The sequence below is a fragment of the Talpa europaea genome, assembly GCF_964194135.1.
Source record: "Talpa europaea genome assembly, chromosome: 1".
Taxonomy (NCBI): Eukaryota; Metazoa; Chordata; class Mammalia; order Eulipotyphla; family Talpidae; genus Talpa; species Talpa europaea.
This window is the reverse complement of record NC_140073.1, coordinates 110,794,034-110,814,062: the sequence shown is the minus strand read 5'-3', so window position 1 is coordinate 110,814,062 and position 20,029 is coordinate 110,794,034. Positions and strand designations below refer to the sequence as shown.

Sequence of the window (20,029 nt, the reverse complement as noted above, 5' to 3'; positions counted from 1 at the left end):
TCTTGTATGCATAAATAAATCTTAAAAAAAAGAAAAGAAAGAAATCCACGTCTTTTCACAGATTGGCACTTACCCCTGGTGTAAGGATTTAAGTTTCTGGACTCTCGTCTAGTCATCTAACTTACTTGAGTCAGATCTGCTCCGAGGGTTGCCCTCCGAGTTGAGACTTAATGTCTGAATGGCAAGTTGGACTGCTTTCACTTCATCCTCGGGTTTCATTCTGCTCCACTGAATTGAATGGACATGTTTTGTGTTTTTTGGAGTTCTAACATCACTCTACAAAGAAAAGAGAGAAACTCATGGCCAAACATGCATACATTTGTAAAACAGGAAAGAAAGAAAGTCAGGTTATTACATCCTTAGAACTTTACCATAATGCAGTACGTAAAATATTTGTTCAGTTTGCCTAAAAATGGTAATTTGATTAAAATGAAAATATTAACCACTTTATTCCTTAATGGAGCATGACACTCCATCCCTTAATGGGTTCTAGTAATTAAAAATGTGATTGTCTTCTCCTAGAATTTATTGCTTTTGGCAAATCTCAACTTACCTCTTCACTTAATAAGATGTGAAAAATAATTTCTTCTATTAATAGTACTTGAAAAAGTAATATTTGTTGGATACTTGAAAATCACTGCCATTCTCCCCAACAATATGCCTGCTAATCATGGTAACTGGTCAGTGTGGGTAGGTTTGTGGGACTGATTACCCCCAAGGAGGGTACATAACAGATACAAAAAAGAGACAGGATGGAGTTAAGAATCAGGATCAGAAAAAGGAAAGGACACTCAATCAGGAGACCCCACTTTCTAGTCCTGAAACCCCTCTTTATTAGGTGTGACAAATGAGAATAAAGAGGCTCTTAGGATTCAATAAGGTTATGCGAATCTGTCTAAGAAACCCAAAAGTAACAGTTGTGGACACAAGTGACATATCATCATGGAGTCTGAGAAAGAGGAGGAAGAGGAAAGTAAGGAAGGAGAGAGGTGAGAGAGAAAAAATTTGATGTGGTGTGTCTCTAGACCTGCCTGAGTGGGCAGAGGTGACTTCTGGCTGCTGTCACTGTGCAGTGATTAAAAACAGGATTTTTTCCTGAGTCATGGAACCTGGTTAATAGATTCCAGAGTAGTTTAGATTTCAGTTCCCAAGACCAATTGACTTCTTTTGTTTAAGTTTTGTGTTCTGCAAGCTATGCTGTGACATTCAATGCTATTTCTCAGGTGCCTCTTCCATAAGCATTGCACACTGGCTGAGGAAGCTAAATAAATATTGTGATTTTTGTCTGCTTCCCCAGTGCCTAACATATCATGTGACTTGCATTAATGTTTAACCACTCAGCGATGAATGAATTACTGGCTCAACATCAACCTATTTTCTTCCTTGCCAATGCTTTGTTAGAGTAAATATGTGTGTGTGTATAAATATATACATATATATGTATAAATATATGTATATATACATACTGATCTTCCCATGTTCATATTGGGCAATTTCATTCCCAATCTATTATAAGCTCTCTGAGGGAGCAAAGAAATCCCCATTAAGAGATGAAAGGTAGGGCCTCCCCGGTGGCGCAGCGGTTGAGCGCTGGGTTGCAAAGCTGCCCACGGCCTCTGCGGCGCCGGTTCGATCCCCGGCTGCTCCCCGGCCACCGGAGGAGGGTCCCCACATGGCGCGCAGACCTCTCCTGCTGCCCGCTGCTCCCCTCAGCAGTGTACTTCGGTCCTTCTGCCTGCTCTGCTCCCTGCTCTGGCTCTGGTGAATTCTCTCACCCTCCCGCACTTCTGACTGTACCCAGTGCATGTATAAACAAACAAACAAACAAATAAATAAAACATGCCTCTATTAAAAATAAATAAATAAACAAACAAACAAACAAATAAATAAATAAAAGAGATGAAAGGTAAAGCCACCATTCCCCGCCAACCCCCACCCACACCGAGCTTACCTCATATGTGACAGTGCATTCTACGGTCTGATTTTCCGCTATTCCTACAATCCACTTCTCCATTACAAATGGGGGCTGAAAAACAGAAGTCAGGATGGGTTCTTGCCATAGTACATACAGCCCACTCTCCTACAGCATAGGTTTCTTTGAGGTCAGTTGTGCACATGGAGCTGACAAATGGGCATAATGTCCAATTACCACGGAAGCTATGTTGGCTCGCATGTACTGCTCACCACATGAGTTTGGGGTTGTGGTTTTTATGAGACAGCCTTTCATATATTTGCAAACAGCTAGTCTTGGTCTCCCACAATCTTTTCTTTACTGACAGAGCATTCAATATCACTCAAACCTATCATTAGGTCATCATTCATGCTAATGTTTTGAAACATCTGTGGAAAGCTTCCCCACAATGAAGAGAAGCCTTCAACAATATGAGAAGGTCCAGGCATGGAGTGGGAGCTGTGGCTGCTTCTGTGGCTCCAATCGTTAGGGGGAAAGGATGTCCTGCGCTAATTTCATACAGGCTTTGTGGACTCCACCCCCAACACAACCACCACTCTCCTTTTACTCTCTCAGTCTATTCGGCAAAACTGTGTGTGTAGGTGAAATTGTGGCCACATTTCTTCAGTATATTAAATCAAAGTGCTCCTGAGAAAACTATTTTCCACCCTATTTAAATTTTGATGAAAATAGTCTTTATTAGAAGTGACATTCCACCCTTCTCCACTCCCCCTTTCTTAAAAAAAAAAAAAAAAAAAAAAATTATTTATTTATTTATTTATTTAGTGGGACCCTTGCCAGTGGCTAGGGATTGAACTGGAGCTGCAGAGGCTGCGGGCAGCCTCGCAACCCAGCGCTCAACCGCTGTGCCACCAGGGGAGGCCCAGATTTATTTTTTACTTATTTATGCATATAAGAACCGGGGTGAAGGCCAGAGGTGTGGGGAAGAGAGAGGGTTCACAGAGACAGAGTGGGGAGCAGAACAGGCAGAGCAGCGGGTGAGACAGGAGAGATCTGTCTGCACATATGGGTTATTCTCCCTGGCTGGGGATCAAACTCATATCACAGTGGCTCATGCCGCAGTGGCTGGCAGTAGCACTGAGACTTTAATCCCTGTGCCACCAGGGAGGCCCCACTCCCCCTTTCATTCCAGGTTTAAGGCTGAAATTTGACTGGCTGGTGGTGAGCTGGATACAAAACAAATATGGTAGAAATTTGACTGGGCTGGGTTTTGTTTGTTTGCTTTTTAAATTAGAATTGTTGTTGTTTCTGCTGGTAAAAAAGTTCCATAGATTTTGAACAGTTAGCTCCAATCCTATTTCTCCTACAAGCCCTGTTAATATTGGCATGTGATCTTGTGTTAGGACATGGTTCTGAAGAAATGCATATACCACATTATAGCAGAAACACCTGCATGTGGTTTTATAACAAGTTCTGTTATTTCTGCTCTGAGCAACTTCCTTCTGTTAGCAACAATGACTTAAATCTTGCTTCTAAATGACACTGAAGCAATGAACAACTGTTGCAACCGGAGACCATACAGGTGGGGAGGAAAGAGAAAGTTATCTGTCCTTTCTTCAAGACACCAAAACACAATATGTCACAACAAAATAAGGGAAAACTACAACCAAATCATAACCTTCCCAGATAAGTAACACCATGGATTAACTCCCAGGTACTCTGGGGAATACAACAATGAGAATCAAATCGATCTACTTGATGAATATATTTGTAAATGAAAAGGACTTGGGTGTAGCAATCTTAAGCCAGTGAAGGGAACACATTTGCAAGTCTAATGCTTTGGGCTTGGAAGTCTCTTTTCACTTCCCCATTTGTGTTTGAAGCCTGGGTCTTTGCTACCAACCCCATTTTCTTCACTGAAACCAAATACATGGTTAATAGTGTACCAGACTAGATAATGGTGTCGGGAAGGGGCAAAATTTCCCCCAGCCATTAGGGTTCTTCTCAGACTGGTCCAGCAATAACATTAACAGTAGAGAGATTAAGAAAAGAACAACTTTAATTACATACCTATGGAGAATCTACATGGCTGTGAATTCTATTTCAAGTGAGGCAAATGAGAGTATATATCCTAGGCTCAGGAATGGGGTAGAGGCCTGGGACTTCAAGGAGAGAGGAGGGGAAATCACAGGACAAAGAGAAGATGTCTTATATGACGAAGACCAGATGTGTTGCAGAAATAAATTCTAGCCTTTTACCCAGGCAAGGGAAGAATAAGCAGCACATCAGGAATGGTGAGATTAGGAGAAACTTTTTTTTTTTTTTTTTAAAGATTTATTTATTTTTGGACAAGAGCTGGGGTACAGGCCAGAGGCACGGGAGGATAAGAGGATTCACCAGAGACAGAGTGGGGAACAGAACAGGCAGAAGGACTGAAGATGTTAGGGGGAAAAGGATGTCCTAAGCTAATTCCATACAGGCTTTGTGGACTCCACCCCCCAATCCAGACCAAAGCCATCAGGACATTGGGAAAGACAAATCCCATCACCACCAAAGGGAAGGTTGCTGGAACCTGAAGGTGGAGTTAAGCAGCCAGGTTTGGTATAAAACCAAACATGTGGGTCTTGGGGGGGCTTTTTGGATTCATGGCTCTTGGCTCGTGGCCAGCTCTCAGAGTGCCATTGGGTTTCCAGGTGGGCGGAACAGGTAGGACGCATTTAAGACTTTATTTCCCTATTTCTCCCTGAGTTGTACATTTCCTCATTTCCCCTTCCCTTGTAAATAAACCTTTTATTAACCTTTTATGTGTGCCTGCAGTGGAGTATTATTAAGTCCCTTTTAAGCGCATGGGTGAGGACCCACAGCCAGGCTACCCGTTTTATATTGGGGCTGCCCTGTAAGAGTTTGGCACCCAACGTGGTTTCCAAGCTACACCCGTGGTTGACCAGCCCAAAGTAACTTACCTTGCATTGGTCACCATATGCGCACTAGGTCTGCAGGACCATTTTATATCGGGGCTGCCCTGTAACAAAGACACTGCAGAGGGCTGCTGTGCCATGTGGAAATCTCCCTGGCTAGCCGGGAATCTAACCCATGCTGCAGAGGCTGCGGACAGCTTCACAGTGAGGCATTCAATCCTCTGCACCACCGGGGAGGCCCATGGGTAGGAGAAGCTTTATTACTTATGCATGAGGTCTCAGACCTGGGCAGTCCCATAAGGTCTGAGCACCAGTGTAGAGACAAAGGGTTTCTTTTATACACAACCACCTTACATTGATAACATTGGTTAGCAAGCACAAATATTTGATGTAAAACTCCTAGACAAAGGGGGAAAGATGGACATCTGGGGATGTCCTTTGAGAGATAAATCAGCTTGGCTGGCTGTCCAACCTTGTTAAAATGTAACCTCGTTTAGATAAGTTAAAACTTAGATGGAAAGCTCTCTAAGGAAAGGTTTACTAAGTAAGCACACTTGTTATTTACAATTGCATTGGATTATTTACTGCACCAGGCCTAAGACCCTTTAGCAGGAAAGATTTATTTGTTTAGCAATTCCTTTTCAGATGCTCTGTAATTAAATGCTTGCCCTATCGTATAGGTAGGTTTTTCTGACAGCTTAGTTCTGGTAAAAATCCTAATTCTGGGTAATATCCCTAATTTTCATCCATCTAGGTAATTAAGGGAATAGGAGATATTTCTAGGGATCCTGCAGGGCCTTGATTAACTTCAGTTCAAAATAATCCTCATGTCAAATAAAACATTTTGACAAGGTCTGTTATGGACATCTTGGAGAGGCTCGATGGTTTATGTGAAGTTCAGGGCAAAGGTGCTATTGACATCAAGGTTATTCACCCAAAGCCATTGACCTTCTACAGCAGAAGTCTCACATGTATACTTTCAGTAGAATGGGGACAGAATTTTTTTTTTTGAGGAAAAGCTAAGCATTTCTTTAAGTCTTTCCTCAGTGTTCTAATGGGCACACTTCTGTATGGACCCTAAGGCATCAACATACTCCCTGGCCATTCCACGTTTTCATAGGAATGGGTGCAAGGAAGCCATTAAGACTTCAACTTGTGCCTCATGAGTAACCTCATGTCAGTCCTTCAAGACACTGAACACAACCAAGAAAACCTTCTCCCTTACTAGTTTTTCATACATTTCATAAGTTTAAAATGACCCCAAATCCAAGGTAAATATTTTCCTCATAGCATTTTCTTTCTTTTAATAAATGACAGAATAAGCATAAAGAAATGTAGAAGAAAATAACAAAAAGTGAAGGATACTTTATTGCAATACTTTTTAGTTCTCACAGAATAAGTGGAATTTTAACAAAAAACTATTATGATCTCAGTCTGCTAAATAAAATGTGCCTTTCAACAGCCAGCTTGAGGCTGAGCTGATGTGAGCATCGACAAGCACAAAAGTACACTGCTGGGGTATTTTAATGTCTTTGTTTGATATTTGTGAATTCAAAAAAGCTTTTAAGCCGTAAATAGAACCCTACCTTTGTCATCTTTAAAATCTCTGCATCAGGTAGGTTAGTGTTGAATGTCACATCTTTGATGTAGGTTATTGCAATTTCATCCCCATCCATCTCCATATACATTTTCCACTTACAATCCTGGAATTAAAAGAAAAATGATAGAATTTAAGAAAATGAAACAATTTTCTTTAGTTGCAATATTTTATAACACTTGAAGTATTCTCAATGAAGTATTAGTGGAATGATTCACCTCCCTCCTTTTCAGTAAAGGACGTGAAATTAGATCTCTTTATATATCTAAACAGCTCCCAGTTAGTGCAGTCTTGAGACATAATTTATCAGTTTATGTGTTCCATTATTGGAGTTGCAAACTCAAAATCCTACAGGGACCAGGCAGATAATTAAAATGAACTAAATCAGGCAGTTTGATTTTAGAGTCTAAAATTGTAATCTTTCAAATAGACCCATTTAATTTACATATTAAACATTGTAGGACTATTTTTTTTTTCATTGACACAGAGAACTCTTTTAAAATATAAGGTCCACTTGATCTTTCATTTTTCCAATATTGATAATGACACATCTTGAGAAATAGCTCATTTACCTCTTAATGGGCAGGAAATACTGCAAATGTGATGATGTATGGCAATTGATAATTAGTTCAGGTGTTGGCGAGGTAAGAAGAGGGTAGGGATACTGGGCAACTAAAGAGAAACCTCCTTGGAAAGCCAGCTACCATTCAGCTTCTGGTGATTGCTCCCATGTGGAAAGAAACAAGAGCTCATATTTGCTGGGTTCTTTAATGTTTTATGACTGGGAATCACCTATGTAAAACCTCTCAATTTTGAAATGATGGTATGTTAATTAAATTTGCAGTAAAATCACAAGTTTAATAATATAAAAAAGTGCTCTATGTATTAATCACCAAGGGAATGTAAATTAAAACCACAATGAGACTCCACCCCACCAGATGGTTAAGATTGATAACATCAAATGTCGGCTAGGGTTTGGAGCTCCTGGGTTATGGTGGGAATGTTAAGGAAACAAACACTTTGAAAAAAGTTTTGGTGGTTTCTTGTAAAACTTTATTATAAACTATGATCCAGAAATTCTACTCCTAGGTATTTACCCTAAAGAAATTAAGAAAGAGGGCTTCCCCTGGTGGTACAAGGGGTTAAGCACAGCACTATGGAGCAGTCCACAGCCACTACAGTACGAGTTTAATCCCCTGCCGGCTAGGGAACAACCTATATGGTGCAGCAGACCTCTCCTGTTTCTCGCCCGCTGCTCCCCTCAGCAGTGTATTTCAGTGGATCCCACTGTTCTGTTCCCCACTCTGTCTCTAGTGAATCCTCTCACCCCCCACACCTCTGGCCTATACCCCAGTTCTTGCATTCGTAAATAAATAAATCTTAATAAAAAAAAATTAAGAAACACTTACACAGGGATGCTCTTAGCAGTTTGGCATAATCTTAAAAATAAATAAACAAAATGGGGCCTCCCTGGTGGCGGAAGGGGTTAAGATGCAACCTATTGTTATAGGACAGGAAGAGGGGTAGCCCAAGCCCCGCAAACCTGCCTATTCTAAATGGGTTCTGCCATCCGCCGTATTAACACAAAACACATGAGACTTTAATGGGAAGGAACTTTAATAAAACTAGGAAACAATACAGGTAAGGCAAAGAGTCTAGTTTCTAAATGAAGCACCCAAATTTACCCATCCCCTCGTGGGTAAAACTCCATCCAAATGGGATCGGCCCAGAACAAGGCCCCAAAGCCTGCTACAAGTCTAAAACATCTTCCAGTGGGGACCCACAGAAAAGGGTCACAAACAACCGGACAAGCCCAGAAGGAAAAGAGCAAAATCAACATCAAGATAAAAGCTGCCATGGTCACCTCCCCACGGGTCTCACCCACATCTGTGTCACCCAGTCCACGACCAAAAGACAAGCACAGTTTTTTCACGTGTCTCTAGGCTCCATGCGCCTCTTCCAGGTCTCCTAGCTCCATCCTGCTTCCTTCCTCAGTCTCTTCTGCAGCTTCTCCTCTTCCTGCTCAGCTCCACCCTCCCTTGGGTGGGGCAGGGAACCTCCCCCTTTCCTGGGGACCACCCTGTTACACTATGAAGTTATCCACAGCCACTGCAGCATGAGTTCAATCCCCGGCCAGGGAGCAACCACATGGTGCAGCAGACCTCTCCTGATTGCCCACTGCTCCCCTCAGCAGTGTATTTCAGTAGATCTGCCTGTTCTGTTCCCCACTCTGTCTCTGGTGAATTCTCTCACCCCCCCCCCCCCCGACGCTTCTGGCCTGTACCCCAATTCTTGTATGCATAAATAAATAAATCTTTAAAAATAAGTAAATAAATAAACAAACAAAACTCAGAAACAGGCCTAGTGTTCATCAACAGGAGAATGGATGAACTGTGGTATATCATAGAATGGAGTAGCACTCAGCATGTAATAACACGGATATATTTCACAAACATTACAGTGATTGGAAGAAGCCTTACACAAAAAGAACTTACCATTTATATGACATTCTAGAATAGACACAACTAATCTATGGCAGGAAAAATTCAGAAGATAGTAGTTTCTGCAGATGGAAATTGCCTGGGAGGGTACATGAGAGGACTTCCTACAGGTGTTAATGCTCTATCGATAGTGTTTGTGTTACACAGATGTATGCATTTGTCAAAATAAGCAAATATATACCTGAGATGTGTACATTTCATATTAAACTCTAATATACTGATGTATTTGGGATGCAGCATACTAATGTCTGAAAATTGCTTTGAAATGCATAAAAATATAAGGATTGATAGGTGGCTAAAGGAATAGATGGACAGGTAAGTGATAGGGCAAGTAGAGTAAAATGTTAATGGTTGACTCTAGAAGGTGGGTCTATGAGGTTCACAGTTGTATAAATAGTAAAAAATTTAATAGAAAAAATGTTGGAGGATAAACACTGTGCATCCAATTAAAAGAATAAATAAACCTATGCCTGCACCAAATTTGACCCTGGACCATACATTCACATTCTTGCTTATATTATTTGAAGAAAGAAGGAGTCTTAGAGATTAAGGATAATGTACTGAGCTCCTCAGGCACTGAAACTAGAAAATTCTCTCCTATGAGTAGACCTGGAATGTTTCCTGAGCAAGCTCAGACAAAATTATTATGAAAGAGCACTAACAAAGAGGCTGTTGAAAACCTGTTGGCTTCAACAGCAAGGTGGGGGAGCCTAATGTTTTAGGAACGCTTCCACATGAATTGCAGAACCACACAGAGCCCAGGCCTGAGGGGGGCGACCCTCTGAGCCAGTCACATTCACAAGATGGAGAGCCAATTAGTGAAGAAAAGTTCTATTCAATAACGTAAAAGCCTACTTCTTGGCTAACACAGGTCAAATTAGTCACTCAGAATTGACAAATCTCTCAGTATTTTTTGTTTGGAGCCACTGTTCTCCCAGCAACATGGGCCCTGAGATAACTGGGCAGCATAATGGCTGTCTGGAGTCCCGATTGCTCTTTGCTGAAATTGCAAGGGCCTTCTCAAGTCAGTGGCTGGAAAGAAAACTCTTAGAGAAGACGAGTTTACTTAGTTTTTTTGCTGTCAAATTTTGGAATTCAGCTAGTCAGAAGCACAGCTGAAAGACCTCAAACTGCATGACTGCTCAATTCCCTTTGCTTCGCCCTTCTGTCTCACAACTTGAGTACTCCTCCTTGAAGCCAGTCCCTCCCCAAGTCAGACCCTGCGGCACAGGTCTCAGGGAAGCGCTGAGTTGAGAAGGGGTGGCAGGAGGGAACTCACATTCGTGAAAGTACTCTGCTCTAGGCAGGTGGCTGGGTAACTTACACTGTGTTAGTTTCCTTGAATTCATCACAGTCCTGCAAGAAAGGTTTATTTTTTCCTTTAGGTGAGTGAGAAAAATGAGGCTCAGATAGATTAAGGAATTTTCCTAGAGTATCCTGGCCGATAAGTGGTGAAAGTGGGATTTTAATACCACAGAGTAGGAGATGCCAGCAGGGAAGGGCAATTGGATGGGGTGGCAGGATGGACTCATGGTGGGGTTCAGGGCTCTATGATACAACCAGATATTGACAACAGGCAGGAGGGGGGAAGGACCAGAGAAGATTTTGTTGATAGAATCAAAAAAGCAAGGGGCCCATAGATCCACCTCAGCAACTGTTTCTTTGTTCACCAAAGTAAGAAGGACCCACGTAATAGGGTTGTGGACCTTTTACTTTTTAAATTATCTCATTCTCTTATCTGAAAGAAAGGTTTATATCTGAGCCATAAAAGGAGATAGCTACAGAAGCACTAAAACTAGAATCAAAGAAATTATAAGACAAGGGGTGTATTATCCATCTCACTAAAAAGTAGGTCTGCTTGTTAGAAAACCAGGTGAGAAAGAACACACAACATTCATCTTATTCAATCTGTCAGTCGACTGAGGTAACTCCTAGGTGTTTTAAAGATTCTGTGATGTCGTTGTTGCCTGGTTAAGAAAAGTAATCCGCAAATAAAGTAATGGAATGCTTTAAATTTTGCTCCATTTCAAATGACCTGAGGTATTCCCTAGGGAAGGCATACTATACCTAGCATATCCTAAGCAGTCAACGAGCATTCTCCACAGAAAAGGACTTTTGTGAGTTTTTTAATTCCCTAGAACTCAACTATAGATGTTGACATGGCTTGTGATAATCAGTCATTGAAAAGATTTTCATAACAAATAAGATGAATGAAATCATCAATATCACTACAAGAAACAAGTCTACATATTTATGAACCTTAATATAAAAATTTACACGTGCTATTGACACATTTAAGTCTCCTGTTAGTGATGGGATCAGATAGCAGGAATGTGGGCTCTGATTTAAAAACCATTAACTTTTTCCAGGGTGAATTATTGATTTTAGTTTGATGTTCATGACAGAAATGTGGATATTGATTTTTGAATCGGAAACATTTAAGGGTCATGTTGGACGCCTGCAAATAACTCTCAGTCCTGACAGGCATAATTCAAAAGCAGACAACACTGTATTCAGAGGGATCCCATGGGGGCCTCAAAGGATCCTTTTTCCAAAACCAAGTCACCCCTGGTGGTCTGAAATGGCCCTGTTTGGCTTAAAGCTTTGAAGATTCCTTATTAAAATGGAAACAATATAGAAAAGGATTATACATGAAGCCATTACTGGGGAGCAGCAGGGGCGAGGGGAACGATAGTCAATTTCAAGTCCAGCTACCTGAGTTTCAATCCCATGTTGCCACTCCCTCCACAACCTGAGCCAAATTATGTAACCTTTCTGAATATCAGTGTTCTTTATTCACAAGTAGATTACTGTATTGTGTGAGGGTTAAATGAGATGTAAATAAAGTAGCCAGCACATTGCCAGACCCAGATTAAGAGCTCAAAAAAGAGTAATTATTTTTACCAATATTGGTCACCAACACAGCTCCAATTAGCCTACTAGACTAGTCAGCCAGTCAGCCAGCAGCGACCTAAGGAAATGGGGATCTGGCCAGAGCAATCAGGTTGGGTCAGAGTTTCTTACTTAGCAGCAGTTTGGGGATCCAGAGGTCACCAACTCTGGTACCAGGAAATGATTAATGTTGGGAAAAAGAAGGTGCAGTCAATTGTTAACGTAACAGTTGGTTTTATGAAATAAATAGAAGGAATAAACTTGTATCTTATTTTTATAATTTAAATTTTAATTTTTATATTCCCCATACAATTGCAACCCCCTTATTTTGACCCCAATCCCTCTTTCCCCCGCCCCCCACCCCCCGTAGAGTGTCTCTGGTTCATAGTTGTTTGTTGATTTTGATATTTTCTTTCTTATAGTTATAGTTATTCTTTTTACTGGCCCCTTATTTAAGTTTTCTGGATTTCTGCTATGAGTGAGATCATCCGTAAACTTGTATCTTCTTAAATAGATGGGTGATAGAATATCAATTCTGCCCTTTCCGGCTTCAACAGGTCCTGACACAGCCCTACTAATAGGGGTAAGGTGCCATGTGTCATAGATGTCTGGAGGAACAATGGCTGTGAAACGTGATTGACAACCAGAGAGCCTTATACTGGATGAAGGGTAGCAAGATAAGGCCGTTTGATCAAGATCACACCAACAGCAAGTGGTGGAGTTCAGAAATAAACCATGATGGTTTAAGCCTCTCAGTCTTTCCTGGATCCTAATCATTTCCTTGTTGTGATTACCAAAAAAAGATCTTACCAAACAAAGATCAGAAATACAGTCAAAAAGGGCCTCCCCTGCGGCCCAAGTGGTTAAGTCTCAGCACTATGAAGCTATTGGCAGTCACTGCAGCACTAGTTCAATCCCTGGTCAGGGAGCCAACCCACATGGCGAGGCAGATCTCTCCTGTTTCACCCACTGCTCCCCTCAGCAGAGAATTTCAGTCAATCCACCTGTTCTGCTCCTCACTGTCTCTGGTGAATCCTCTCACCCCTCTCCCCCACCACTGCCCCATACCTCTGGCTTATTTATACCCCAGTTCTTATATGCATAAATAATCTTTAAAAAAATACAATCAAAAAGAGTACCATCTTCGAAAGTCAACAAATTGTTATCTTGATGAATTCCTTCATAGGGATCCATGGAGAAGATTAAATACTAAGTTTCTAATAACTCCAACATAACTAACTTTTGCTCCATTTCTGAAAAGGATCATTGTTAGAAGTGCATAGGGCACCAGTCCACTCTCTGTACATTCCTATTCTTGATTGATTTGGCTAGAATTTGAATCACAAACACTTTCCTCCAGCCCTGGCTTAAGCTAGGCATGATTTCCACGGTCCACATCAGAAACAACCAGTTCCTGTCTAGTTGAAAAATCAGGGGGACAGGTCCTGACTACCATGACTTTTCACTTTATAACTAGATTCTCACTCATGAAGGCATTCCCACTGTTCACATTTGTATCTGGACGCACAATTCTATGGAGTGCTAACTACTTATTAATAGGAAAGAAAAACTGGCATAGGAGCAGAATTGGGTACCAGGAATTTCTTTGTTAGGGCTGTGAGTAGAAAAGATAGTCATTGAAACCTTTTTACTAATCTGCAAAGCAAAACTACAAAAAATTTAGGGAATTTTGATGGGGAGAGGGTAATTTTTGCATTTGAAACTGATGAAAAAAATGGCAATTCTATTGGGTACCCAAGAAATGTACCTTTTAAATTTAGGAGCAAGTGTGTGGCTAATGGGAAATGAGAAAGTATTTCATTTGAACTGCTTTGCATTGCCAATTATGTGAAAAAATTTTCTGAATTAAGACTACCGGCCAAACAAAACAGCAACTCTTACACTGGGAAGACAAAAATCCTAAACAACACTCAGTTAATGCTAAATTAAGTATCTCTTTGTGAGAAATCACTATTACATTCTTTGCAAGCTGTTTAAAATTCTTTGGAGTTCCAAGTTAGAACAAGTGACGCCAAACATAGATATCCCTTCTCCCTCCCACAAAAAAGGGGAAGAAAATAGAAATAAAAGAGGTAAAATTTCTAAATAGAAAAAGAGATTGAAGATAGCCCAAAAATCAAAATTTAAATATTATTTAAAGTTTTGAGCACTGCAGAGACAAAAATCCCTCTCCATTTTTTTCCTACAAATTTTTATTGCAAAATTTGAACACAATAAATTATTAAAATCTAGGGCCAATTGAGACATTTCATCAGGAAACAGATACCAAACTCAAGGTTTCAGACTCTTACAGATCACCTTTATCTGAAGCATAGTGTCATTAATATTTTTAACATGTATTTTTTATTCAGGCATACAATATAATGCGTAGATTTTTAAAGTGCACAGTTCAATGAATTCTGTTTTTTTTTTTTTTGTTGTTGTTGTTTGTTTTTTAAAAGATTTATTTATGCATCAAGAACTGGGGTATAGGCCAGAGGTGTGGGGGAGTGAGAGGATTCACCAGAGACTAAGTGGGGAACAGAACAGGTGGACTGACCAAAATACACTGCTGTGGGGAGCAGCGGGCAAGATGGGAGAGGTCTGCTACTCCATGTGGGTTAGATCCCTGGCTGGGGATCAAACTCATGTGGCAGTGGCTGCCAATAGCTTCATACTGCTGAAACTTAACTGGAGGCCCAGTTCAATGAATTTTGAAAAATGTATATACCAACATAACCAGTCAAACAAACAAGGCATTTGCACCCCCCCCAAAAAAAAAGTTCCCTTGTGTCCTTTCCCCACTGATTCCCTCCACCACAATGGGAGATACCAATTTCTCCAATTTCTATCACCAATTGATCATTTTTTTCCTTCTCTAGGATCTCACAAAGTCAGAATTTTATAGTGTGCTTTGTATATGTCTTTTTTCACTGGGCATTTTGTCTTGAGACTGTATCCACATTACTCATTCTCACAGCCTGACCTTGTTATGGCGCTGCCCCCATTTTGCAGATGAGCAGATTGAGTCTTAAAAATGTAGAATTTCAGTAAATTCGCTTAGCTGTGCTTGGATTGGAATTAAAGTCCCGGGCACGCCCAGTCTAAAAGTAGGGAAGTTGATTGTTTAAATTCCCAATGCCACTATTCTACCCCTGCTTCAGGAACAAAGAATGAAAGCACTGTTCAGGAGTCCAGCAGAGGTCCCTCCACCTTGACTAGACCTGTATTGAGGAAACATTTTAATATATAAAATATAGAGGTCGGGATGAACTTTCTAGATTCAAGACGGGGGGAAGAAAGAGAAACAGTCTCCTGGCAGGCGATTGACTGTTGTGAAGAGTAAGAAGTAACTCAAGATGAAATAAAAATATGATAGAAATGTTGGTCATGCTGGTATTAAAAGTAGTAAGATGTTGATGATTTAGGCCTCCGAAGGCTCCTTTCCACGCATCACTATTATCTAGCTCAGCTGCTGAAACCCGCTGTTTTAAAGGCAGGAGAGTGGAACATCCCATGATAGCACCTGGGTTATTTATCATTATGTATAACCCCGCTCCACTCTATTTTATTATGCTGCTTTTTAAAGGAAGATAATGCAAGTATGGTTAATTTGCTTCTCTTCTTTATCTATACAGTGTCGTGACCCATCACGGCTTTGTCCCACGAGATTTGTTTTTCAACCAAAAAGAAATCCACAAGAAACTGTCCCTAAAAATTCCATTAATAACCTCTTTCAGCATGTATAGGTTGCAGGGTCTGGAACTAAGAATGTTTTAATCTCTTCAGCAAAACAATGTCTCATAATGATGTACAGGACTATTGCTGTACTGATGAAGAATCATACATAATTCAGCACCTTTCACTTGGCACCACTGTGATGTCCTCATTAGCCGTGGCTCACAGTGTCTGTCAGATGGTGTCCATGCGAACGCAGGCATTATATTGTCTTTGAGATGTGCAGCTGCTTCCATGACACTGCCAGTATATAAAAACATGACGCCAGTTTGTTTTATTTAGTGCTAAACCTTCCAGTTTGTAAAAACAAGGCTGACACAGAGCCTGACATGAGGCAGGGAAAATAATTAGCTCTCATTTTCTCAGCCTCCTATTTCCTTCTCCCTGCTGTGTTCTCTTTCCACTAAACCACCACATGTCAGTCGAAATGGGAGGCAATTAGTGGGCTCATTTCAGTCCCCACAACTGTGCTGAAAAGAAAGTATTTATGATGGCACAATGAACAGCTGAAAGATTAAATAACATTTGCCTTTTGAAAAGAAAATGACTTCTAGCTAAATGGGCAATTTTTGATTATTCTCAAACAAGCTTAGAGTAGTTGGTTTTTAAAATACAAGAAAGGAAAATGAGTCATTTTTAGGTGAAAGAATCAAATAAAACTTGACACAGTAATGCAAATAACTGATGTTTTATTGCAAAATATGTAAATGCGTTATACCCTTAACAATGGCTTGTGTCTAAGGTCAGGGCAGATTGGTGCCAACTAGACACCAGTGGAGATAAGGTTGTTATATTGCCTTTTTGGGGGGAGGGCTGTTATTTGAGTTATGTATGAAAAGGGGACTTCAGGATGATGTTAAAATAAAGAGAAACAAATCAAGTGAGACATACTTTCATATGATGCATTACACACTTGACTACCTGAAATGGTTCAGATGTCAGCTGACATGCTTAAAAGCTTTTCTTAACACTGTATTTGAAATTGGAAGGTACTAGGTATTCATTTTGGAAATGAATTCTTTGGACAGAAGAATCTCTCCTGCTACAGATTTTTGAATAATTAAGAACCTAATCTATCTCAGGCTAGGTTTTGTTACCATTTACAGAAGGTGGTCTGGCTTATCTAATTGCTGCTTACAATTTTTTTTCTAATACTTGGAAATAAGACATAAATAAACTTTCACCCAGAACCCTCAAAATACAAAAACAGTTCTTCTGCCTACTGAATTCCCCTTCTACATCCTAGGACACTAGAGGTAACACCAAAAAATACAACTTTTCATAAAATACTGGCCTAGTTAGCAGTGTTTATAGTTGAGCATTCTCACTTCAGTCCCTGACGTACAGGATTAATATGGTTGCTATACAGCTTTGCATTTCCAACATGATACTTTCAATTTCTTTTCAACTAATCTGCCTTTTTTACACTTGATTATTCTCAGACCTAATTTTTGTTCAAAAAACACAAATCACTGTGAGTTATGGTGGTCTTCTGTCTGCAGAACTCACAGTGATCCCCACAGTCTTTGGAGAACCTGCTCTTAAAAGCAAAGATCTCCTCTATTATTATCAACAATTGTGCCTGTTATCATGGAGTCACTAACAATGACTGTTCTAACATTTTTAAAAGACAGTCACAAATTTAAATTGTTTCCTGTTCCTATAAGTTTATTCTTACTTTTTTGCAATTTTTGACTCTTAAAATATTGTCATTGTATCTATGAGTCAATGGTGAAGTTACTCCAAGCCAACAAGGGGTTTACTGGGAGGCTACAGCGCCCTTTGAGATGAGGAATAATGTGATTTTTTCAGTTTTGGTTTTACACTTTTAGATATAACAAAGGAAACCAAAAATAGAGGTATTCATAATTGATTAAAGGGCCTCCCTGGTGTGGTGCAAGGGGTTGTGCCACATGGCACAGCAGACCTCTTCTGACTTGCCCGCTGCTTCAGCAGTGTATTTCAGTCAGTCTGCCTGTTCTGTTCCCCACTCTGTCTCTGGTGAATCCTCTCATCCCGGTCCCCCTCCCCTACCCACCCCCCCTGTACCTCTGGTCTGTACCCCAGATCTTGTATGTATAAATAAATAAATCTTTAAAAAATAATTGATTCAAATCAATGTTTTATCATGTACATTTCCTTGCTATTCACTAATTTAAAGGGAATTCATGATCTTGGTTCAGAAGACTAAGAGTGATCCAATAGTTTGCTGGAGCCAGTTTTCACGAGCTATTAATCATATCTCTTCCCAACTTCAAGATCAGTGATGTCAGATTTGTAACTTGAAATTGGCCATGGTGGGAATATTTACACCATGGAAATCTTCTATCACCATAAGTCAGGTCTATTAGACATTTTCTGGTACCATTTCTACACAGGGCTATCAATCTATCAGCAAGTACACACTAGTTCTGATCTAGTTCTGCAGATGGTTGTCTGACCTGTTTGACAAAGTACATGACCGCATTCTAATTAGAAATCAGTCACAGCTCATGTAGTCGGTTCTGAAGAACTGCATCTTTGCTGTCAATTAAAAACTGGTATTTCTTAGAGAAACCCATCACTGCAAGCTGTATGCTTAGGTACACAAACACAATTGTGTGTATGTCTAGTCACATATACCCTACCCCCTGCCAAATAGCTGATTATGGGAAGTGAAATTCCCAACTCTGAACTTTTAACAAACCCAAGACATATCAAAGAAAAGGACTGCTTTTAGCTGTTGTAAAATTTACAAAAGGTGTTGGCATTTTACTTCCTTACAAAACTCTTTCTTTGTGCCCTGTTATTTTATTCATGTTTATCTATCCACTTATAAAAATTACACAATAGGGGAAAAAGCCCTATTTGACAGCTTTTGATATTGGTAGTGCTCTGAAAAAGAGCCTGGAGATTCAATTAAGTTTATTAAATGCAACATTTCATAAGCAATCTAATAAAGACCTAAAAGCACAGTACAAGTGGGAAGTCTTTGTAAAAAAGTGTTTTTAGGGCCTCCCCGGTGGCGCAGCGGTTGAGCGCTGGGTTGCGAAGCTGCCCGCAGCCTCTGCAGCCGGTTCGATCCCCGGCTGCTCCCCGGCCACCGGAGGAGGGTCCCACATGGCGCGCAGACCTCTCCTGCCGCCCGCTGCTCCCCTCAGCAGTGTCCTTCGGTCCTTCTGCCTGCTCTGCTCCCCGCTCTGGCTCTGGTGAATTCTCTCACCCTCCCGCGCTTCTGACTGTACCCAGTGCTTGTATAAACAAAACAAACAAATAAATAAATAAATAAACATGCCTCTATTAAAAAAAAATTTAAAAAAAAAAAAAAAAGTGTTTTTAACCTATAGATGAAACCATCAGACAAGCAGATCTACTGACTGAGTTTCTTGGGGTGGCAGCAGGAGAAGGGGCCAGGTGCTAACCATGCCAGTGTGAAGGAGGAAGGAAACGGCCTCTGGGAAAAGCCTCAGTTCCAGTGCGGGTGGTCAGTACTACTTCTACCTCTTCAAAATGTTCTTTTCTTCTCTTCCTGGCGTGCTTGCCCCTTCAACATACCTCTCAAACAAAAAAAAAAAAATCAGAAGTGATGTTCATCTGGAAGGAGGCAGCTGGAATCTGAGCCTATTTCTATTTAGGGTTCACTGGGGCCAGATTATTGGGAGGACAGGATGTGGTTTCTCTGCCCTGTCTCGTAGACCCAGTCTTTTCTCTCCCCAGGGAATTAAATTAGACCTGAAGGAGCCAGCTTCAATCGGTTTCCTTTGCCTCACCAGGAAGAGGAGGGAAGAAGCACACCAGGATTGTCCAGCACTCTCAAGAATGGACGGCCCGTGGGCCTCCCTGGTGGCAGAGGGGTTAAGTCTCAGCACTATGAAACTATCTGCAGCACCAGTTCCATCCCCAGCCAGGGAGCTAATCACATGGCACAGCAGACCGCTCCTGTCTCAACCGCTGCTCCCCTCAGCAGTGTATTTCAGTAGATCTGCCTGTTCTGCTCTGCACTCTGTCTCTGGTAAATCCTCTCCCCCCCATCTCTGGCCTACACCCCAGCTCTTGTAAGCATTAAAAAAAAAAAAAAAGAATGGATGCCCCCCTCCTCCATGGTTCCTTCATGACTGCTTCTAATTTTTATGACACAAAATCTCAAGAAGGTCGTAGCACGAAAACTGCTGGGTGAATTGATAGTTTATTCCTAGGCAATTTGAGCATCAATATTCCTGACTGGTGAGCTTAGAAGAGATATAATAATAGACTATATGCCATTGAATATTTCAGTGTGGTTGTCACCCTGGGGAACGCATGAAGCTGCAGAAGATGTTGGAAGGCGCTGTCTTTTCCATGACTATAGCCACTGTTAGAAAAGAGAGGAGGTCACTTGCAGGTTTTGGCACCAGAAAAGAGAGGAGCCCAAGAGTATCAGACTGAGGTGAGCTTTACTGAAAGTCCGTGAGGTGATGACTCTCTCTCTTTTTTTTTTTTTTTTTAAGATTTA

The 20,029-nt window shown here is 40.8% G+C and overlaps 1 protein-coding gene across 1 annotated transcript in view; it reads right to left on the bottom strand.

The window, feature by feature from the left end:
• Positions 1 to 20,029, bottom strand: part of MAP3K20 (mitogen-activated protein kinase kinase kinase 20) — a 148,339-nt gene that overhangs the window by 3,847 nt on the left and 124,463 nt on the right. Inside the window, exons 16-18 of the mRNA XM_084254934.1 lie at positions 6,417 to 6,533; positions 1,952 to 2,026; positions 126 to 276 (exon numbers count right to left, since the gene is read on the bottom strand). Of these exons, the coding sequence (XP_084111060.1) occupies positions 126 to 276; positions 1,952 to 2,026; positions 6,417 to 6,533 (343 nt within the window). The remainder of the gene's footprint in view (positions 1 to 125; positions 277 to 1,951; positions 2,027 to 6,416; positions 6,534 to 20,029) is intronic.